We start from the raw sequence: 24,139 nt of genomic DNA, 5'->3' as shown, positions 1-24,139 counted from the left end.
TTTAGACTATGTAAATAGCCTGATCCTTCTCAGAATTTCACCCAGTCATTTTAGCTTTTATTAATTCTTGCCTGAATTAATTAATACTGTGATAGTTGCAAAATGATGGTTTTTCTAACTCTATTATTTCATCTACATTTCTAGATGACATTCTATCAAACTTTTATTTATTTATTTTTGCAGCTGTCTGGTATGGGGATCCAAACCCTTGACCTTGGTTTTCTAACACCAAGCTCTAACCAACTGAGCTAACCAGCCAGCCTCAAACTTTTATTTTTAATTTTACCTTTGATGTCTATTATAAGAAAAATTGAGTTCACCAAACATTGATTGACTATTTTGTATAGGACACTGTGCTAGGAGGCATCATGAGGAACACAAAGATAAGACCATCGGTCCCTGTGGGGACACAGGATTTGTTGGAGTATACCAATGTAAGGCAGATGGTCTTAGATCAAAGCTAACAGGAAGGAGGAGAAACCAGGAAAGGGTAATTCCTGCTAGTGGACACGGAGTGTCCTTGTGGTATGTGGTATACATGGTCAAGGAAAGGCATAATAGTTGGAGGGAATAGCAAGGGCTTTTGGGAAATTACAATTTATCCCTATGGTTAGTGCCTAAGGTTCACAGGAGCAGAGGAGGGGAGGGACAGTGAGACACAAGGTGGGGTCAGCACAAAGTCCCAGGCTGAGGAGTCTGGACTTCATTCCACTCACTGAAGGAAAGTAATGAAACATATGTGAAGAGGGGGTTGGTTACCCATCAGAAGATGCTTGGAGTGCTTAGGACAGGGACTGTGTCTTATTCATCTTTGTATTTCCAAGGCCTGCAAGTGTGCTCAGCACATACAGTGTTCAACAAATGTTTGCAGGCATCAATGCACTGGATGATTTAGAATAAAGACTGTTGTATCTGTGTGTTGAGGTCACGATGGGGGGTCAGGAGGGGAGGGTGACCTTAACTCAGAAAGCAGCTCTCTATTGGATTTCTAATAGAAAATGTTTAAGTATCAGGTTTCTAGACCACCACCACCACCCTCCCCCCCAACTTTAATTCCTGGTATCCAAGTTTCTGGGAAGGAGAATAAGGCTTTTAAAAAGAGAGAAGATAGTATAAACATCCCATTAGAAACTACTTCATGCCATGTCTTCTATGTGAACATTTCAGAATTTAAAAAACCAAGCAACACAAATAGCTCTTCAAAGATGCATATAAACTTTATTTAGCTTTAAGAGTCTATGTGTTTTGTCAAAACACTGTAAGTAGCCTAGTTTATTCAATCTGAGAAAAAACAAAGGAACACAGTAAAATGAGATACCTAAAATAACTTTGAGTAAAAATAGTTGTAGAGGAAGTCTTGCTGATGATCACTTAGGAAATGAATTAAAGCATATTTATATTTAAAACATTCCCCAGGTTATCCCTTTTCAACTTCAAACTCTCCTTTGTAATCTCTTTTCAGCTTCTTTATTCTGCAGTGAATCCTGAAAAGCTAGCAGCTTGGTTAAGAAAGTTTACATATTTTCCCAGCACAGGGTGTCTGCAAGCTGTGGCTATAGTTGCTGGTTTCAAATGGAAAATCATGTGCTCATCACCAAGAATTGCAATTAACCCTTAACTGTAAAAAGGTAATATTTATGTATGTTTTTATTTAAAATATTCTGATTACAAATGGAATACATAGCAACTGTAGAAAATTTAGAAAATATTGAAAGTACAAAAAAAAAAAAAAAAGAAAGAAAAACTACCCATACTTTTGACTATCCTGTAATAGCCACCAAAATACATACACGTTTTATTTTCTTTGTCTTTGTGGGTGCGTGTTTATAAAACCTCCTTCTTTCACTTCACACATCATGAGGGTTTTCCCATGTTCACTAAATATTCGTTAATAATATGACTTTTGGCAGCAGAACAGTAGCCTTTGTATGGATGCATTGATTAAATAATCCCCTCTTGTTGGACACCTAAGTTATTTCCAATGTTATATATAAATATATATATATTTCCTAGAAGGGGAATTATCTATCATTCTATAGGTTATTTATATTTTTGGCTTTCTTCATACTTGTTGTCAAATCGTCCTCCCCAAATGTTGTACGAGTTGACATAACCATCAACAGTGTATGGAGTTTAAGGCAGGACGAACTGGTGTTGGTCTTAGCACTAGTTTTACACATTCCATTTATACATCAATGTCTACAAGGTTGTTTCCTCATGACCCACGCCCAGTTCATTTGAACATTGCCTGCCTGTGCCCCACAGCCCAGCACCATTCCTGCAATTGGCTCAAAACACTGCTTATTGTGATGCTGATGATGTGGTCTCCTTAATGTTCTAAGAGATTGTTTGGTGTAACTGCTCCAGTTCAGGATTTTCCCCTTAACCTTTCCTACCATGTTTAGAGTAAGAATTCAAACACTGCACAGTTTAAGCTACTGTACGCCTAGCCTGTAACTCAGTTCAAGGCATTAATATTTATGTCATTTTTGTCTGCTTATGATACTAACAAGGTGGAAAAGCAATCCCAGTCCCCACAAAAGGTAAAACTCTACTGTTTTTTTTGTATATTACTGGAGTTTTAAAATTAGGATAGATAAATTACAGTACATTTAGAAATAAGTACAAAATTGAAGCTTTATAAAATATTTCATGGAAAACATTTAAATCCAACGTTAAATATAAAAATTAATTTCTTCAGAAATGAGGGGGTAGGAGACAGTACAAACATAGAATTCGTTTCTTATTAGAACATTATTTAAATTTATACAAAAAAGTATATAGTCAGTCCTGTTTAAATGGCATATTTTTTCATCACCAAAGCAATATGCAGAGCATCTTTTCTCCTATCAATCTTTTGAGTCAAAACTGTTTGAATTCTGACTAATCTAAATTGTGTTATTTTCTCAATGACTTTTTTGTGATGTGTGGCTTTAAGTAGTTGTCATTAATGAAAAGATAAAAAGATTAAAAACATGAAATGTTTTAGAAGACAATAATTATGTTTCATGTTTATGATACAGATTCCAACAGGCGTGGACAATCAATGAATATTAAAAAGTCACTTTTTATTAAATAATCTTACCCTAGAGAAGAGTGTACTCCCCTAAAAAAAATATTTTTTCTTATTCTTGTGCTTTTTCTGTGGCCCAATATCACTTGGTAATTTGAGTCTGATTTTATAGAAATGGAATATTCTATGAATATTTTCCTAAAGTGAACAAAATTTTGTTGGCTGTGATACTCTAAGTCCCTTAATTTCCAGCTCTCCTTGACGTTTTTGCCAAACTGAATATAGATATTTCTTTTGCCGTGTACATGTGAACATTGCCCTAGTGATAGCTTCATATTTTCCTCATCTCATCATTCAGAAGCTATTTATCTTTTTTTTTCCACTGCCTCCTTCGAACCACCCTCCCCCATCGCCAAATGCCTGTTCAGCCCCCACACATTCATGCGTATTTATTCCCGTAAAGATAGTGACACTTATGGTTTATTCTAAGACTAAATCTGTGTTGCCCAGTGACTAAGGACTTAAGCATGCACACTGCTTCTATGCTTACCCTCCTACCTAACTTGACTACCCAACATTTTTATTTCTTTCCCTCAGAATCCCCTGTTTTGGCACAGTTCAGTTAACACACCACTGCCAGGCCACTAATTGATTTCTGAAACCTGACATTTGTTTTCTGTTTTCTCCTATCTTTCCTAATGGCACAGCACTACTAAGCAGGAAGGAATGCAAAGAACTAGAAAGTTCAAAGTAATTGAGGATCTGTCCGTTCACACTGTCTGGCTTCACGCCAATGTAGAACCTGGAACATTTGAAAAATATTTATCAAGTTTTAACCCTTTTTTGCTAAGTCAATGAAACAGGTTTGCAGCTGTAACATTTGTGTTAAGAGCAACAGCAAGGTAGCTTGATTGAACATGTTCTTTATATGGTCAGAACCGCATGGCAAATGTCTCAGAAAAGGATTACTTTCCAATTTCCGTAATATTGTACAGTGCTAAGCTAGTTATTTTTTGTGAGATTGCAGAACTGGGCATTTCAGAGAAACCATGAAAAGTGGCAGCCCTGTTTCATGAATCTTTATGGCAGAAATGAAATTCAAATAAATGCTATACTGCATTTGAGCAAAATATATATATATATATATATTCAGATTGTTTTTACTGTAAATGTGTTAGCTATGCAAACACAGCCATAGCCAGGTTCATATCTATATTCACTAAGAAAAGTGGAAATGTAAAAAAATTAAAAAATTAACAAGACTATTAAAATATTTTATTAAAAATAGATCAAATAGTTGTATGGGTTTTTTTCTTTTTTTCTTTCTTTTTTTTGCAATGGGAAAGCTTTTGTAAATGAAAGCATGTTAAAAATTGGTGTGAAATTATAGAAACATTTCCAGTAAAATAAATGAATTTTACTGCAGTGAAAACTTAGGTTGAAATCACAAGCCAATGAAATGCTGGTTAAAAAAAAAAAAAAAAGACAAAAGGAAAGGTCTAAATAGATTTAAAAGCAAATTAAAATATAGTAGATACCAAAATGTATTAAATCTAAGTTAGAGTAAGCTTGACATTAAACATGTAAGAAGTTCTATTAAGAATGATCTACATTACATTCTGGTTTGATCATGTTATCAGCATTAAGTAACTAAAAATCTTTCAAAGTTCAATTTTTTAAAGACTTTACATTAAATCCCATACCAATTCTATAACCTGTTTCTAAGCTACTTAATTACATGTTTGGGTTTAATACTAGAGAAAATCAGGACAGCTTTTTAAAGATGAAGGTTGACAGCAAGGAATTGTTTGCTTAGGGAAAAAATTACAAGAACACTTATTAAATAATACTTTGGTAACATGAAAGTAGTCATTGACCATTCTCTGAAAGTAGCGATCACAGCTATAAAAATATTATATTCCTGTATTAACAGGAAGGGAAGGAAAAGGAGAAAAATCTAGTTTACAGCATAATTTTATCTTTTCTAATAATAAATGAATACGTCTAATATCTTATGTGCATATTAATTTTTTATCTGTACATTGAAAATGAGTTCCATACCTTTGATATACTCTTTGAAGTGAACGTTTTTTCCTAAGAACTCTGTTTTTTTAAAGCTGTACTGAATCGCCTGTTGTATATGTAAAATTGTCCAATGGTATATAGCGTGCTGTCAACATATATACATATGTAGTAATATTGCAGGCAATTTTATTGCAGTTTATTGTTCTGGCTTCCCAATAAGCCAGATAAAATCATGTACAAGAACATTGAGGATTAAGGGAAGTGGTTTCCTTAGGTGATTGCTGGCAAAAATTCACTCTCCCATTATAATAACATAGTAAATGGACGGTAATGTATCTGGCTATTACTTTCCTACAAATTTGGATTCCCAGTTTTCAGAGACGCTGCGTGTCTAATGTTTGTGATTTCTTTGGTCGTCTTTTCGTAGGAAAAGGTGCCACGGTGTTAGGTAAACGTGCTGTTTCTGTTTTGTAAACATTAAACTCCCTTTTTTTGAACATACAGTGGTAGCAAAAATAAGTCAAAGATGTAATGTCTATTTAAATACACATTTGAGCTAGGCGTTAGTGCTTAAATTAGATTCCAGGCTTCGGCTAGAATCAACATAGTTTAAATATTAAAAACTTCAAAATTCATATGGCCCATCCCCCTCCTCTCCACACACACATACTAGCAGGTAGAAATGTGTGTTAAAACTTCTAGCTAAATACTGAAGGGGGGTGGGGGAGGAACCAGGATTTTATGCAAGGACTTTAAAAAATGCTTGCCACTAAATCTTTTATTCAGGACATTCCGAATTTGCTTTGCTAAATGGATACATTCGCCGCTAAAGATACACAGAGACAAGAGCTGTTTTAAATTTGTTTATCACACCGCCCCTAGTTTTCCGCTAAGGAAAGGACATTTTGTATATTTTAATATACATACTCCTTAAACAAGTTTCTCAAAAGCTTAGAGCCCCCACCTAGCCGCCTTGTGGGTTTCAGCTTCTGAGTTTCAGGTCCTTGCACAACCCCGAAGACGTGCAATCACTCTTTTTCTCCCTAATCCCGGCGGAGAACAATCCGAGGAGATCTCCCTCCGCGTCTCCACCCTCATTCCCCCTCTTCCTAGATTCCACCGGCTCGTCTCCTTCCCTCCGCCCCCGGCTCCGCCAGCCCAATCTGTCAGAGGAGTTGTGTACAAACCGCGCGGCCGCCTTGCGCGCGAAGCTCGTGGCCCGGCAGGGGTGCGGTCGGCCCGGCGGAGGCGGGGCCCGGGGGAAAGTTTTTCTTCATAGGCTGGCTCCTCTGGCCCGGCCCGCCTCCGCACCTCGGGATTCGCAGTCGCGCTGCCAGTCAGGCCGGAGGGCCCCGCCCACCCGAAGTTTGGTGAAATAGAGGCGGGCGTCAAGTGTCAGTAGTCTCGGGGCAGGTACGCGCGCTCGCAGCTCGCTCGCGGAGATCGGCGGTGGCGGGAGCGGGCTCCGGGGAGTGAGAGAGTCGGTGGGGCGGGGCGGGAGAAAGTGGCCGCCCGGAGGACGTTGGCGTTTACGCGTGGCGGAGCGGAAGAGTTTTGCTTTCCTTGCGCGCCTTCGGGAACTGCCTGCTGTGGGCTGAGGGGTCCGCCCGGAACCTTTCCTCCTCCCGCGGCCCCGCGCCGAGCTCGCCGGTCCGAGCCAGCGTGGGCGAGGTGGGAAGCGCGCTCGATCCGCGCCCCGCGCCCGAAGCCGCCCCCCGAGTGTCCATGGCTACGCGGGTGCTGACCATGAGCGCCCGCCTGGGACCTGTGCCCCAGCCGCCGGCCCCGCAGGACGAGCCCGTGTTCGCGCAGCTCAAGCCGGTGCTGGGCGCCGCGAACCCGGCCCGCGACGCGGCGCTCTTCCCCGGCGAGGAGCTGAAGCACCCGCACCACCACCCGCAGGCGCAGCCCGCGCCCCCGCAGCCCCCGCAGTCGGCGCCGCCGCCCGCCGCCGGCCCGCGGCTGCCTCCGGAGGAGCTGGTCCAGGTAAGAAGAGCCTCTCTCCTCCTTCCCGGGGCTCGGGCGTGACCCGCCGCTGCGACGCGCGGGCGACAGGGGCCGCTCCAGGCTGGGGCGTGCGTCGGGGCGCACCGGGAGCCGGTGCTGGGGAGGGCAGCCCCGCCTTGCCCTCTTAGCTGGGCACCGCATCTCGCCGGGAGTAAATGGGGGTGTCAGGGAAGGGGGTGTCCGAGATGGATCTGCCCTGCTGGGTTCGCCTGGGAGAGGTTAAAGGGGGAACTGGATGCTCACGCGCACCTTCGTTGTTTTTTCTTAATTTGGAGGATGAAACCTTGTACCTGACGCTCAACTTTACTTAATTACACCCTCTGCTTTACCCCTCCCCAATGCCATGGCTTTGGAGGTCCCCCCCGCGCCCCACGTCGTCTCGGTTTAAGTAGAAAGACACTGGGGTGTTGGGGAGAGGTTCCCCGGGGTCTACAAACCCCATGGCTCAGCCTGCTTTCGAGGCGATCGTGGGGCCGCGTTTGGGAAAGAAGAGTTAGAAAAGCTGAGGTTGCATCAGAGCGCTTATTTTTCCTTAAAAAAGAAGAAAGACCGAGGGTGTTGTTTTCTTCGTGCGCGCGTCAGTTTCCTCCCCGCGCCCGCTGGAAGCTGGCACTCGGCGTTTACACTTGCCCAGCAGCCGAATTAGAGCGACCGCCTGTGTCTTTCGCCCACGCAGGGAGTCATATAGCCCAGAAAAAACTTCCCGGGACTTTTAGCCTGTCCCAGGGAAGAAAAAAAAAAAAAAAAAAAAATTGGAAACATACCCACATGCAAACAGCTGGAAGAGCTAAAATCAGAAACCACTAACCGCCACGGGAGCGCAGTGCACGAAGGGGTTTAGTTCGGTTTATTTCAAGACGCTTCATTTAACAGCCCCTTGGTTACTGTGCATTTGCCACTCAGCGCCTACGCCCGGGGGTCTGCCAGGGTCGGCGTGCTGTGACAGGAAAGTGACGTTTGTCAGAGATGGGACTCAACATGGCTAGAGCGCTAATTTTTATTTTTTATTTTTAAATCGTGTCTATTAGGGCAACCCCGTCCGCATCCACACCGAATGATCCGAGGTCCGAGATGAAACGCTTTTGAAATTGAGTAGCAAAAAATAACTCTTATTTGCAGATTAGGGTGCCGGGGTTAATAGTTCTATGAGCCATTTCATCTAATTGGGCTCTTTTTTCTTTTTTTCTTTCGAAATTTCCTTTTCAGTGTTGAAAATTAAAAGAAAAATTAAGCTTAAATTATACTAGGATAGAAGGTATCTGTAAAAAGATTGAGGTGGTTTTTTTCCAAGTCGGATTATGTCCGAAGGAGGAAAAAAAAAAACCATTTGAAAACTATTTGGCTCTTTCAGTTTGTCAGTTTTCTGCTTAGGAGACACCGAGAGGATGAAGGATGATGACTGGGCTTTTTACAGAGTAAGGGGGAATGTAGCATTGGCCTACTGGGAGGACATGATAAATGCCTTGCTGATGACTATTTGATACAGCAGCCTCTCCCCACCCACGGGTCCCCTTAGCACCACTTTACCAAGGGAGTGATTTCCCCGTAGGTAATTAAAGATCTGTTTTAGATAGGGATATGAATAGGAACATTTCATTATCATATTAACCAATTACAGAATCCCGCTGATTAAAATCAACATTTAGATCAAATGTTGAACGTGAAATTGTTTTGTTTCAGTGGATACTGTTTTTCTGTTTGTTTTTTATTTGCCTTAGCCCCCAGGGTATATGTATATATTTTTATTTGGTGGATACTGTGTTTTGCTCAAAACAAAGTTTCCATTGGACTATAAACAAGAAAAGGCACTGAAGTAGCCAAAGAATATTTTATATTAGATATTTTGGAAATATCTAGCCAAGCAAAAAAACCTTCGCAATATTATGTTTACTGTTTGCATAGTTTTTTGAAAAAACACGTTAAATTTAACTATAGGACATGAACAGAATTGAAGTAGTTTGGCAAGATTTCAGTATTGTACTTTAATCACAAACTTAACTGTGTAATGGGCAGGGAATCCTGCCTGTATGGGGGTGATACTTAATCACTGCATCAGAAGGGAATATATTTTCTGTTTGCTTCCTTTTCTTCTTGATTTGCCTCTTTCACTTTTTGTCTGGAGTTGATTGGGGGAGTGATTTTGACCAAATGCATATCATACAGAGTTTCGTAAGATTTTGGTGAACCAATTATTACACAATTGACAAAATAAACCTGGAATGTTTATAAGCAACCCTTAAGAGTTTGCCCTCCTACTTTACAATTGCCAGGGGAATTTTTAGTAAGCACCCTTTGTTTGTCCTCCCTGACACAACGCATCCAGTAGATTATGCATGTTTGTGTCTCTTCTTTTTTAGACCAGATGTGAAATGGAGAAGTATCTGACACCTCAGCTTCCTCCAGTTCCTATAATTCCAGAGCATAAAAAGTATAGACGAGACAGTGCCTCAGTCGTAGACCAGTTCTTCACTGACAGTGAAGGGTTACCTTACAGTATCAACATGAACGTCTTCCTCCCTGACATCACTCACCTGAGAACTGGCCTCTACAAATCACAGAGACCGTGCGTAACACACATCAAGACAGAACCTGTTACCATTTTCAGCCACCAGAGTGAGACGACTGCCCCTCCTCCGGCCCCGACCCAGGCCCTCCCTGAGTTCACCAGTATATTCAGCTCCCACCAGACCGCAGCTCCAGAGGTGAACAATATTTTCATCAAGCAAGAACTTCCTACACCAGATCTTCATCTTTCTGTCCCTCCCCAGCAGGGCCACCTGTACCAGCTACTGAATACACCGGATCTAGATATGCCCAGTTCTACAAACCAGACAGCAGTAATGGACACTCTCAATGTTTCGATGTCAGCTGCCATGGCAGGCCTTAACACACACACCTCTGCTGTTCCGCAGACTGCAATGAAACAATTCCAGGCCATGCCCCCTTGCACATACACAATGCCAAGTCAGTTTCTTCCACAGCAGGCCACTTACTTTCCCCCGTCACCACCAAGCTCTGAGCCTGGAAGTCCCGATAGACAAGCAGAGATGCTCCAGAATTTAACCCCACCTCCATCCTATGCTGCTACAATTGCTTCTAAACTGGCAATTCACAATCCAAATTTACCTGCCACCCTGCCAGTTAATTCGCAAAACATCCAACCTGTCAGATACAATAGAAGGAGTAACCCTGATTTGGAGAAACGACGCATCCACTACTGCGATTATCCTGGTATGTGATCTTACCTGGTTGAAGCATCAGTAGATGTAGTTTGTGTGTGTAGTTGTATGTGTGCGTGCACACCTGTTTCAACCTCAGGCTTTAAATTTACATATGAAAGTTGCCCTTGACAGTAAAAAATTAAAAAGAAATTACCTGCTTTGTTCTCTTTCATATTACATCTTTGTGCTTTACCCTGGTATGTAATCAGTTAGTTCCCTATTACTTATTTTATGTATTAAAATGTATAGAATATTCTGAGAAAAAGTGACCTGAGACTTTTTTCTCTTTAATATGAAATAAAATATGTATTTCTAATATATGTCATTTAGAATTATGCCAGAGTTATTTTAAGATAGCCATCTGATAAATTGTAGCTTTTAATTCTAGACTAAGTGCTCTGGAAAGAGATTAGGGTGTAGGGGGAAAATAAAATATGGTAATGAAGGGTTGTAGACAGCTAGCCTTGATGGTAGGTACAAGACTGACTGAAGCTTAGATTTAAAGATGGTCTGATAGCATATGAGCATATGCTCATTCTGGAATGAGATACGTGGCCCGAAATATAAATTGATGACAGTAATGAATATATCTACAAGTTGCTGGCATAAGCTAGTTTATGATTAATACAGGGCATAATTTATTGACTATGGTACATGATATGGCATGACATGCTAAATAAAGAAAACAAGAAATGTAGGAGTCCCGAAAATTACAGTCATCTTGGATAATGGCTTAGCATTGTCAGCTCTAGAGCCATTAAAAGTTTTAAAAATATACAATATAGTAGCTTTTAAATCACTGAAGTATGTGTTACTAGAATACAGCACTTACTGGAATATAAACATTTTCCATTTGTAGTTTGCCTTGATCACCTGTGTTTTTTCCTACTAAAGTGATACATAAAACAAATCACTTTATGCCTTTAATAAGGTAATGGGAGAGCGATCTTTTAAAACTGAAGCTTCAAATATGTTGTCCAGCATGAGAGATTTCTTCTTTAAAGCCAGATTTTAAACACTGAATCATCAAATGTAAAGATTTCAAAAGGATCTCCAAAATGACAAGCTGTTCTTCCTCTCCTTCTATATCTTAGGTTGCACAAAAGTTTATACAAAGTCTTCTCATTTAAAGGCTCACCTGAGGACTCATACTGGTATGTAATTTTCTTGTTAATTCTGTGAGTTGTGTAAATAGTGTAAGTGGTATTCATCTTTTTAAAAGCCAACATGTGTTTGATCTTTTCTTTCTTCTGTCAACTTTTATTTTTTAATGGCCTACCTTTTCAGCACTGGCTTGGTTCAAAATTCAGTTCCATGAGAAAGTCTGGTTCCAGGAAGGCTGATGTTCCCTCACTAAAGCCTTGTCCTGTCACCTCCCTTAGAATTAATTACCCCAAAACATAAACAGCAATGTTTACAAATGGATTTTAAAACTTTTAATGGCACTGCTATTCCTGCCTTGAAGGAAAAAAATATAATTAATTTTCTTCCTCCGCAGCAAATCATTTTGCTTTGATAAAGCCATTTTAAACACCAAAAACCTTTCCATTTAGTATGTATAGCATAACTGCATAATATGTTATCTCTAGTTTCACCTTCAGCTTAAACTGTGTTTAGCGTGTTTGCTATGTCCAACGAAAGGTAGGGCTGAAATTTCAGTGTTAAAATGAGGCAGTCAAAAATGGGGTTATGGTTGGAAAGTTATTTTATACCCTACCCCAGCCCACACTCGATGTATTTGAGAGACTTCATTTTTATTCTAGCATGTTTCATCGCTGTTTAAGATGAGCTTTAATGTTCAGTCCCTTCAATTGTGTAAATATAATTTTGTTTAATCCATAGCAATCATTTTTAAGAGCTTTTTAATTTAATTTTTATTTATTTATTTTTTTAAAAGATGACTGGTAAGGGGATCTTAACCCTTGACTTGGTGTTGTCAGCACCACACTCTCCCAAGTGAGCTAACCGGCCATCCCTGTATAGGGACCCAAACCTGTGGCCTTGGTGTTATCAGCACCACAGTCTCCCAAATGAGTCATGGGCCGGCCTAAGAGCTTTTTAATTTTAAAACTTTATATCAGAATACATTTTAAGATGAAACTAGGTAGGATACTTTAAAAACCTCCAAATACCCCAAATAATTATATATTTGTAATTTTCTTAAAAGAACAGCCCTGAAGGAAGGAACTAATATAAAATGCTTGTTTTTTTCTCGATAAATACAGCCTTACCTAAAGTTCAAAGAATAAGTTTGCTAATAAAAGCAATGACCTAGCAAAATGTATTATTCCATCATTGCTATGGAAACCAAAGTATTCAACAGTTCCTTTGAATGGGTTGTTGGATTAGTGAGAGGACTTGAATCTCCCCAGGCTAGATGTTACTATGGAAATTGAGTTTTGATAAATGAAGTAGTTATCTCTAACTGCTGCATTAAAAAGTAAAAGCCTTTGAACAAAGGTCATTGCTGAGATAGAGCCCTGAGAGGAATATGGTTGCAGATATTTTGTATGTATGTTAGGAGATATTGCTTGATATCCCAGTGATAAACACTTATTAAAATCCAAATAGTGTTCGTGACAATGTGGTAGATTCAAAGGCTTTTTGAGAAACTGCTTTTAAAGAAAAGACGTCTCATGTATTTATCTATGAAATGAATGGGTTATTTTGGCCTGAGGTTTTTAGATATAGACAAATTGATTATATATGGAAAGATTCTACGGAAGCAGCCCAAGGTAGAAATTCTGTAGATAAACACTCACGAAAGAATTAAGTATATAATAAAGGCTTCAATTTAAAGTTCTCAAAATACAAATGACAATTGCCAGGAAAATATTTCATATGCAAAACTAAGATACTCTTTTTCAGGATATATGTTATATTAAGGAAACTCTGAAAATGGGTTTTTACCTGAATTTTTGATTAAGGGGAAGTGGAAATAGCTTGGAAACATTCGAACTATTGTTTTTTTCGCTTTTGGAAGGCCTTGAAATGGGAGGTAGGAAGGAGGGAACACATTCTCATAGGGTTAAAGTCTCCTAATAAAAGAAGAGTACGATTGCATATAACGATGTAATCAACTGCTTATTGCAGGGATGTTGTCTGACCATATCTAAATAGCCTTTCAACCCCTGTCAGGCTTTAGTGCTTTGAACACTTATACCTGGGATTCTGGAACTTGACCTGCTGGCAAAGAAATTTAATAGTGGGTTGTCTTAACAACGCTTAAACTAATAAAAACAGACTAAAAAGAGAACCTAGGCCTAGTTTGGGTCCCATGCATAGACTTTTTCACCTGATCGTAAACATCGTGGCCTTCAACATCTAATGAGTGAGACCATGTAATCCAGTTTAATAAAGTTTTGTTTGATAGTCTTTCAAATGCCTTGGGGAAGGTTTGTAGCAGACTTGTTCATCTGGCTAAACCCGTTCTTAGGTAATCATAGAGCACTGAGGTTATTTTCTCCCCGTTTCTAGTTTCTAGACAATGCCTTTTAAAATTACCTGTCCTCTCTCATGGTATCCTACCCACCCTGCCCAGTGTTTTTAAATGAATGTATCCCAAGCCAATAAGGGTTTCGTGTTTTTTGTTTTTTGTTTTTTGTTTTTCTTTTTTCTTCCTTTTAAGACCCAGGTAGATGAAACCCTTTTTCTAAATTACTTCTCTCATTTAATAGCTTTTTTTGGTTTCCTGTCTGTCCCCCTTCCTTCCCATATGGACAATTTTATTAAGGGACTTTGAAAACTATATGACTGTATTGATCTTGTATTTGATGGCATAAAGTAAATTACTTTTTAAGTGATTGCTGCTTTGCAGGCAGAATGTGAAGCACCCTAGCATTTCTTTGGAAAATAATTTTAATTGCTTAAAAATGTAGTTACCTTATGTTTTAAAAATGATTTAAGCAATTAAAACAACCTGCGTTGGAGTTCTGTTTAATTACTTATTCTGGATTTTTGGACTGTAAATGCTTCTTTAACTTGGGTTGCAAATTGAACCTAAGCAAATAGTCTTTCCAAAACAGAACCTTTTTTTTAAAATGCGGGATGAAAGAATAGAAGATATATGCATTTCTTGACCCAGAAGTGTTATAGTATTCAAGTTTTCTAAGTTCATACTTTGATTTCTTTTCCTTTTTTTTTCTTTTTTGGGTGGCTGGCTGGCTGGTACAAGGACCAAACCCGGGCCCTTCGTGTTAGCAGGAATGCTCTAACCACCTGAGCTAACTGACCAGCCCATACTTTGATTTCTTTATTAGGAAAGCATAGATAAATAATACAAAGTTATTTCATCTTCGTATGGTTAGATAGAATACCTGAAGCATAACTTGCCTCTATTTTAGGGAATAATTATATTTCATTTGTGTCTGTATATACACAAGATGGCATACTTATAGGACTATAGAGGCACCCCGTATATGGGTGTGTGGACATTTGTATGTATTATTTGTTATATGTGTGTATACATATTTATCATGCCTCCAGTTAGAAATAATTATAAGGGCCTGTGCTCATTGCCATCATTCTAAAGTTGCTCCCAACCAACCACCTTTAAAAAAGAGATTCATGTATCATTCTGCCCTTTTAAATCAACATGACTAATAAACTGTCTACTGAAACCGGCATTATAGTTTTTAAGAAGTCAAAATGCAATAGAAAAAAATATTGACTATATTCAAAGAAAATTTTTCAAGAAATTTAAAAAGTCCTTGCTTTCCAAAGAAAAAACTCTGAAAAAGTAAACGTGAACTCAGTAAAGATGTTTGAAATCTTAGTGGTTTTTATGGGTGGATGTGCACTTAAAGACTATGCTAACGCTGTTGGGAAATCAGGGTATGATAACATATTTAGATCATTTATCAGTCTCAACTATCTGGAACAGGGCTGAAAATTATCAGTTGTACAGAGAAAGTTACACACACTTGGCTCAAGTGTCCCTCAAACCCAGATTCCACACCCTGACTGACTGTCCTGAGTGCACCACAGGCTGATAGAGGAAAAGAACAATTTGAAACACCCCCGCAAAAGAAAATGGAAACATTATACAAATAGCATAGGGACACAAAATGGTATCTATGAGTAAAGCACCTTATGCAGGATTCCCAGTTTAAGGAAGAATTCCACATTCAGTCTTGGAAAGATTTTTAGCCCAAGCCTCGTTGTAAAGGGGGTAAATTTCCATGTTCTGCCTTATCTTGCTTACGCAGAATACTTTATTTCTTTATGGCATTCACAGTTGAGATGTTACTGTGTATACTTTTAAAACACATCATCTCTACTTGGGGTTTGCTGCTAAGTATATTAATTTTAGTTTCAGTTTGGGTACTAAAAAAATTCTTAGGTATAAATTTCCAGTTTAGTTCTTTGTTCTACATTAACTATCCATTGAATGTATTAGGCATAGATTTTGATTTTAGAATATTGAAAATGTTGACAACAAAGATACAGTCATTGCAGACACTTCTCCACTAAAAAGAACATTCAAAATGTTGTGAATATGTTACTCCTTCTTTTGAGAACTGTGGAAAAGGAGGAAAAGGCTTTTTAAAAACTGTATAGGAAAGATTTCATTTCAGGCCTTAATGGATGAAGATGATACAGTTTGGATCTAGAGACAGATCAATATTGGTTAAATGTGTACCCTGTTTTATTGGTACAGGTAACAGGGAAAAAAATGTTTTTCAGGATGAGATTTAGTACTCAGTGATTTTTTGAGTCTATAAGAGGGTACTTCAAAAAAGTTCTTGGAAAAATGGAATTGAAAGAATGTGAATCTTTCCGTGAACTTTTTGAAGTACCCTCATATTTGAAAACTATGCAGGAAAAAGTATCACATTTAGCCTTTAATGTTAAATGTTACTGGTTAAACATCTCAAATTATTTTCAATATTCTATTTTCATTTGCAGCTTTGAAACTTATTTTCTATATTGACAATTTCAGGCTTATGTAAAAACAAACAAAAGTTGTGGCTTAAGAGACTTGCTGGTTCAGGCCCCAGAAGAGGCATTTATGAGCATGAAAGCTTAGAAACAATTTCTTTTAAATGACTCACTGGGAAGATTAAACTTTGCTTCTAGAACTTGTTCTTTCATCTGAAAAACATTTACATAGGAAATTGATTAAACATTGTTTTGAGATGATAAAGCTTATCAAAGGTTAAGAAGTATAATTTGATCCAGCAAACAATTTTGACTGATTCTTGTAGAGAATCCAAAGATGAATACTCTCCTGCCCTTTTGTTCTTAAACTAGTGGGAGAAGATAGTTCATAAATAGATTAAATAGAATTGCTGAGGTCGAGATAGAAACGGTCAGCTGTGAAGGTAGAGGGAATGTAGAGAGTAAGGTTTAAAAAAAAAAAAAAGTAACAATTTAATCACCCAAGAATTTTACTTTGGAGATATTTTTTGTTCTATAGAATGTAGTAGCTGTTTACTTGATGACCCACATCTTTTCTGGTGAAAGATTAGAAACAAAGTAATGTCCTACTTTAGTAAAAGTATCTCTGTAGCAGCATTCCTATTCTGTCAGCCTGTATTATTTATATTCAAGGATCTCTAACAACTCTGATTAAGGACGAGTTACTGTTTTTGAAGTGCACAGTAGATAACTTTTACTTAAAAACATCTACATAAAGTAAAATTTTTTGGCTACTTTATAAAAAGCAAATCTTTGAGTTGGGAGGAATCTACTGGTCAGGGTAACCATGTTAAGTGCAAATTAAAAGAAAGAATATCAGGACTCATTTAGTGCTAGAATAAATGTAAATGGAGGATTTCTCTATTCTGATTAAAAAAAGAAAACGTGAAATATTTCATTGACATTTTGCTTTTTCATTTGTTTTTAAAGTCAGTTGGGGCTCTTATTACAGGAAAGTGAATCTGAGTGTTGTCTTTTTGTCAGGAGACTCAAGAATTGGTATTTTATTTCATTAACCCTGTTAATGACAGAGCCAGCCGTTCCTCATTGTGTTTGTGGAGAAGCCTGAGAAGTAGCTTGGGGGTTCAGAGATTCACCCTGCTGGGATCTAGACTGCAAGTGTAACTCCTGAGAGTAGGCTTCCACCCATCGCTTCTTTGGGGTTGGCAGATCAGTGTTGTCAGGCCTTGAGAGAAGTCAGTCCCTCACTGCTTTTGACTGGGGGCTGTAGAAATTCTTGGTTTTCCTGAAGCTCAGTCCAGTTCTGTAAAAGATAATATACATAGAGTTTACATAGCGTTTATTTATCCCTGTACAACTTCAGGATGGATAATAGCTGATTCTGAATATTGTCTCCTGAAGACGCTGAAAACATGGTTTACCTAAATGTACATGGTTTACCTAAATGCAGATTATCCTTGGTGGTCCCAGGCGGGGCAGAGCCAGGCAAAGCCCAAGCCCTGCTGCAGGTGGGGCTGCGGGAAAATTAGGCAGGCTGACAGTCTTACATTAGCCTCTTTTTTGTTGTTGTTTTCTGTTTTGTTTTCTTGTTTTAGGTAAGAGGATCCAAACCTGTTGACCTTGGTATTATAACACCATGTTCTAACCACTGAGTAAACCAGCCAGCCACACTAGCCTCTAGCTTCTTATACCTTCCTTCCTTTTCATTAATGAAAATAACAGAGCTGGACAGACTTTGGCCACACGTGTTGTTTCAAAGATGCATTGGGAAAAGTGTGGCGTCACAGACGAAATATTAGACAGTTTCTGCTCTTAGGGATCTAGTTAAGAAGGCAAAATACAGCTATTTGAAGCCTTCATAAAGCAATAGATGTGCAAGTGCAAATCAATAGTTCAAAATGAGTTTAAATAATGAAGATACAGAGATGTGGAATGATCTCTCAAGGTCTGTTCAGTGGTGTTCTAGAAGAGGTAAGGTGAAATGGATTTTAAAGATAGTGATAAACATCAATTGACAGATATGAGAAAGAAGGGAATTTCTTATGCAATACATCGTCTTAATTAATCAGTTTCCTTAAAGTGGGCACATTTCTGACAGGGGTACTATAACTTGTAAATATGAGATGCATTTGCAAATGCTAATGATACTATTTGAAATGGACCTTCTGTTTTGAGTATAGGAAAGCTGCTACAATGAGCTGTAATAAGATTTTTTAAATGGAAAATTACTGGCATAAATATATAAAAATAATGAATTAGTGAGATAAAATTATCATCCCATTTATCCGTTAATCTTAGATATCTAAATACATTTTCCTATGGATTTTCTTTAATCAATGTTTTCCTATTTTTTCCCTTTCTGATTATTAGAAGCAAATCCAATATTGAACTTGTTTCAGATTCCATAAATTGACTCTAAATTCCATAAATCTCTAATGATGGGCAAAAAATCTATTACTGAATTGCATGAAAATATTCCTAAAATAAGAGCTCATTTTGAGCTGCAAGGACTCTTAAGTTCTAAGAGTTTAAATTAAGTGCTATTGAAATAATTCATTCTACTTTAAAAGTTTGTGTAGTTTAGGTTCTCAGAAGAGGATACAGATTTTAAGTTCTTTGAGACCAGAGATCAAGTCTTATTTGTATTTTGCAAGGCATTTAGTATACGTTATACTGTCTCTAATTCTGATGGTTTTTAGTTTTTATCTTTATCAGATATTATTGATTGAATTGTCTTTTAGTCATCAGGAAGGAAACAGATGTGCAACTTTGCTATAGTAAACTTTTAAAAAGTTACCTAAAATAACTATACTAAGAAATAGTTCCACCTGCCAGTTGTTTTTTGTTTTGATAAAAGAGTTATGTAGACTATTTTAGGGAAAGGCCTTGGTATGAATCTATTAAATATGTTCAGCAGAGCAGAGAAACTCCCATTGTGGTAGGTTCAAAAATCATTTTTTTAAAATATGTTCATCAGAGGAAGAAAAATAGCTAATTTTTAGTTTGTCAATAAAGAGTTTTTGAATACTTTACAGCTAACCCACTGAAATTCACTTAGTCTGGGGGAAAGGAACCATTATTAGGGGATATTTGGAGATTGCCAATACTAGTATTGAACAGTTTTCAGGACCCCTGAAGTCTGGAAGGTGGATCTTGACTGAGGTCTGGCTCTGCCAGGGTGTCTAGGGCTCTGCGAGGGTGTACTCTCTGCTTCAGACAGTCTAGGGTTTAAGGCTTGCTGTGAGTCCACTAAGCTACTCCTTAACTGACTTTCACAAGTGGCTTGAGAATCTGTAAATAAATTTGAACAATATGTACGTGTTTCTTAAATCATTCAAGGAGAGTGTGTCAGTGTTGGCTAATGGAAGATTTAAGTGGGACATTAAGGGAAAGTGGCAGACCAAGATTCTTAATGTAGAGTTCATCATTTTACTTCTAAATAATGGGGTTATTAGGGGGTATTAAGTGAGGTAATGAGAAGTACCTAGCTCTGGAGTATGTGCTCAATGGATTTGCCTGCTCCCCTCTTTCTTTACTGGCAATGTTTCTGCTTAACATTTTTATAAAATTTGTTAATGGATAGCGTGTATGTTTAACTTGAGCTTTTTTTTTTTTTTTTTTTAAAGATTAGGGATTCCTAGGAAAATATTTGTACAATTTAATATAGAATAAGAAAATGCATACTTTATTTGAGATAAAGTTAAAGCTTGTTTTCCTTGCTGTGCAAACTTGTCACTTTTTCTTTTTGCCTTTGGAAAGTTTCACATTAACAGCATGAGAACTTAAAAATACAGTTGATGTTGAAAGAGCTTAACTAAATATTTTAAATTGGTGGTATTGGAAAGAGATTCTGTAAAAAACCAATTAAACTTTTGAAAGCTCTATCCTGTTGAAATATAACTTAAAGGAAGTCAGTTTGGTTTCCCAGAAGTACTGCGCATAGTGTTTCTGGCTGAGGAAGAAAGGCCCAAGTCTGCTGTTCGGCCAGAAATTGGGTACCAGCTTCCTCTACGATGTTTTACTTGAACAGTGTTGACACTTGAACAAATCCCATAGAAACTGCCTCAAGTGGTGAATAGTTGTCCTTACTTTCATAGTAAGACTTGGCCCCAATAACTAACACTTCAAACACTAGTAGTATTCTTGGCTGAATAATCTATAGATGTGCATAAATTGAGAGCAAAACCCCAAATGTTTTAGGAACTTTAATGGCTACCGTATTTCAACCAATCAGTAAAGTAAACTTTTAAAAATATTGGTGCAGTTTATTGCTTCGCAGCCAATAAAAATAGTGAACAAAAAGAGTCTAGTGTCCCTTGTTTCTTAAATAAACTCTGAAAATTCAGTTCTCCTGTATTTAATTATTAAATTCAAAAGACTAGAATGCTTTGTTTTAAAATTGGGACACTTTAGGAATTCTTTTCCTTGCCCCCAACATCAGAAATAACTTTCTGTTTCCATTAAATGATAGTATTCAATCAATATGTTTGTTTCTGTGATTTAAGAAATACTTCTGTGCAAAATTATTTTTTGTTTGATTTACATCTACAAACATGATAGCTACATTTACTACTGGTATTAAAATGTTTCTTTGTATCAAATAGATTTTGTATAAATGTAACGGAAAGAAAAGCGATTTATTAAGTTGCTTAAAAGCTTTGAGTGTATTAGGTTAAATTCCTAGTTAGAATTTACTATGGGGGGTAGAGGGGAAGACTTCCAGAATGAAGTGTGCACTTTTAAAATGGAGTGAAAGGAACTAAAAGAATTAAAATTAATTAAAAAAAATAAAAAGTCTGTCTTGGGTTGGAGCCAGAAGAGAAGAGAGGAGCAAGGTAACTTGGGGATGTGCCCCAAAGGTATATTTTTACACACATAAGCCCCATGAGGCTGGACATTTTTGTTTGGTTCACTATTGTATCCCAAGCATTCAGGACAGTGCATGGCCTGTAATAGACATTTGGCAAATTGTTTATGGAATGAATTTTGATAATTTTTTTGGTTCAGTACTTGACAAAGAAAAGTTAAATGTGCATATCAGCAAAAGTTAGCATTGTTAGTTATTTCATGGTCTGACTCTTACCAATGTGAAGTTATTAGTGCCTGACTTTAATCTGGGTAAAGAATTTATTAAATATCAGATGCACAGAGCTTTGAAACCAACTTTACAATTTTTCTGACTTTGGTTTGTTTCAATCTGAAAAGAAAGTGAGTATGCATGTGTGAGCAAGCGAGAGTCTCAAAGAGCAAATGCCCTACTAGTTCATTTTGGAGACCATGTGTTCGGGGGAACTGGTTTCTGTGCTGGAAGCTTCACTCTGGCTAATTTAGAAACATCTAGGACCAGTTTTGAATTAAAGATCACAATTGTAGTACATGAAATTGATTGTGTAGGTGATCTGTGCAGCTTCCTCATGAGTGGCCCCCGCATTTTTTCCCTCCCCACCCATCTTATAGCCATTAGTCCTATAATAATTTGGTTTGGGTTTGTTGGTGTAGAAATTGTATTCACACAATATGATAAAGTCACTGAAGTTCATCTATCTAGTCCTGTGATGGATTCATTTGTGCAGGAGAACAGAAAAATAAGACCACTGCTTCATTTAGCATTTGTCTAAAATTTACCATTCTTCAGTTCTTCAATGGCACCCAAAATGCTTAGTTCTTTATAATTAGAGGTTAAATACCATTCTATGAAGCGACTCTCTTCTGTAGATGACTTTGAGGGGATTTAATATTTATTTCATTCATAGTGGAACTCACGAGCTTTCCTTCCCTGCCTGGCCCATGATTTGCAAACAGTTTCCAATCTCAGGTGGTCCTCTGCGATGTCTGTCTCCGAGCAGACCACCTCACCTCCTTTGTTCGTTGTCACAGGTGAAAAGCCGTACAAGTGCACCTGGGAAGGCTGCGACTGGAGGTTCGCGCGCTCGGACGAGCTGACCCGCCACTACCGGAAGCACACGGGCGCCAAGCCGTTCCAGTGCGGGGTGTGCAACCGCAGCTTCTCGCGCTCCGACCACCTGGCCCTGCACATGAAGAGGCACCAGAACTGAGCCGGCGCCCGCGCACCTGACTCCGGCGTTCCGCACGCCATCGGGCAGCCTTTTAAACCACAAACTTAACTCTTCATATAAAAAAAGAAAAAGAAAACAAAAAACTGGAAATGTATATTTTGTATATTTGAGAAAACAGGGAATACATTGTATTAATACCAAAGTGTTTGGTCGTTTTCAGAATCTGGAATGCTTGCTGTAATGTAGACGGCTTTACTCAAGCAGATTTCATCTCATGACAGGCAGCCACATCTCAGCGTGGGTCAGGGATGGGGTGGAGGGTGCGTGTGCGGGTTTTTACCTGGGCACCATCATTTAATGTGACAGTGTTTAGTAAACAGATCAGTTGGCAGGCACTGGAAGAAGGGTGGATTGTATGTCAAGATTTTACTTGACTTGGAGGTAGTTTCTTTCCATATTAGATAATTCCTTGGAGGGGAGGTATCACAGTGTACCTGACAATTCACAAATAGCCATTGAACAAATGTGTGGTTTTTGTTTTTTTTATATGAGTTGCCTATATTTGCTATTGAAAATTTTGTAAATATGCAAATCAGCTTTATAGGTTTATTACAAGTTTTTTAGGATTCTTTTGGGGAAAAAATCATGATTCTTTTGAAAATAACCATGAATACATTTAAAGTTAGAATTTGTGGTAAGATACCTCTCAATGTTAACCAAATTCATTTATTTAGGGGTAGGAATAATCATACAAATGAACTTTAAAAGCAAATTTCGTGCACTGATTAAAATAGGATTGTTTATTTTAAATACAAAAGACATTTTATATGAATTGTAAACTGAAGAGCTTAAAGATAGTTACAATATACAAAAGTTAAACCTCTTACAATAAGCTAAACACAGTATCATTTTTTAAAAGAAGGACTTATGTTGTTTTCACATGGCAATTTTGAATTTATGATGCAGTTTTCATGTACGGAAACGTTGAATTTATGATGCAGTTTTCATATATCGAGATGTTTGCTTGTGCAGTACTGTTGGTTTAATGACAATTTATGTGGATTTTGCATGTAATATACAGTGAGACACAGTAATTTTATCTAAATTACAGTGCAGTTTAGTTAATCTATTAATAATGACTCAGTGTCTGCCTTTAAATATAAATGATATGTTGAAAACTTAAAGAAGCAAGTGCTACATATATGCAATATAAAATAGTAATGTGATGCTGATGCTGTTAACCAAAGGGCAGAATAAATAAGCAAAATGCCAAAAGGGGTCTTAATTGAAATGAAAATTTAATTTTGTTTTTAAGATATTGTTTATCTTTATTTATTTTGTGGTAATATAGTAAGTTTTTTTAGAAAACAATTTTCATAACTTGATAAATTATAGTTTTGTTTGTTAGAAAAGTTGCTCTTAAAATGTGTAAATAGATGACAAATGGTGTAAATAATTTTGTAAGAGGCTTCAAAATGTTTATACATGGAAACATACCTACATAAAAAGCATAAATCGGTTGCTGTTTTGCTTCTTTTTCCCTCTTATTTTTGTATTGTGGTCATTTCCTATGCAAATAATGGAGCAAACAGCTGTATAGTTGTAGAATTTTTTGAGAGAATGAGATGTTTATATATTAACGACAATTTTTTTTGGAAAATAAAAAGTGCCTAAAAGATTCATGTCGTGACTTTGTTTACCTACAATAGCAAGAATAATAATTGGCAAGTTCCATCCCCAAATCTAGTTATTTAAAAGGGTCTGATCAGAGCAGTTAATGAAAAAACAATTTCTAGGCATTCTTAGAAGAGCCAGATTGAACCAATACCTACATTGAACATAAGAGAGATTTATTTTTAAAATATAATTGGTGTATAAAGGGAGGCATAGGTTGGCCTGTTAGCTTAGCTGGTATTGTTATAACACCGAGGTCAAGGGTTCAGATCCTTGTATGGGCCAGCTGCAAAAAATCAAAG

The 24,139-nt window shown here is 37.7% G+C and overlaps 1 protein-coding gene across 1 annotated transcript; it reads left to right on the top strand.

Moving 5' to 3' along the window:
• Window positions 1–6,456: 6,456 nt before the first annotated feature.
• KLF5 (KLF transcription factor 5) lies at window positions 6,457–23,828 on the top strand. Its single transcript, XM_063102724.1, has 4 exons — window positions 6,457–7,024; window positions 9,403–10,276; window positions 11,361–11,420; window positions 22,024–23,828. Exons 1-4 carry the CDS (start codon window positions 6,764–6,766, stop codon window positions 22,200–22,202), a joined length of 1,374 nt encoding a protein of 457 aa, XP_062958794.1. The 5' UTR covers window positions 6,457–6,763; the 3' UTR covers window positions 22,203–23,828.
• The last annotated feature ends 311 nt before the right edge of the window (window positions 23,829–24,139 follow it).

The sequence above is a fragment of the Cynocephalus volans genome, chromosome 7 (assembly GCF_027409185.1).
Source record: "Cynocephalus volans isolate mCynVol1 chromosome 7, mCynVol1.pri, whole genome shotgun sequence".
In the NCBI taxonomy this organism is placed as follows: Eukaryota; Metazoa; Chordata; class Mammalia; order Dermoptera; family Cynocephalidae; genus Cynocephalus; species Cynocephalus volans.
Note: the sequence above shows the minus strand (reverse complement) of the source record. Positions and strands in the feature narration are given on the sequence as shown.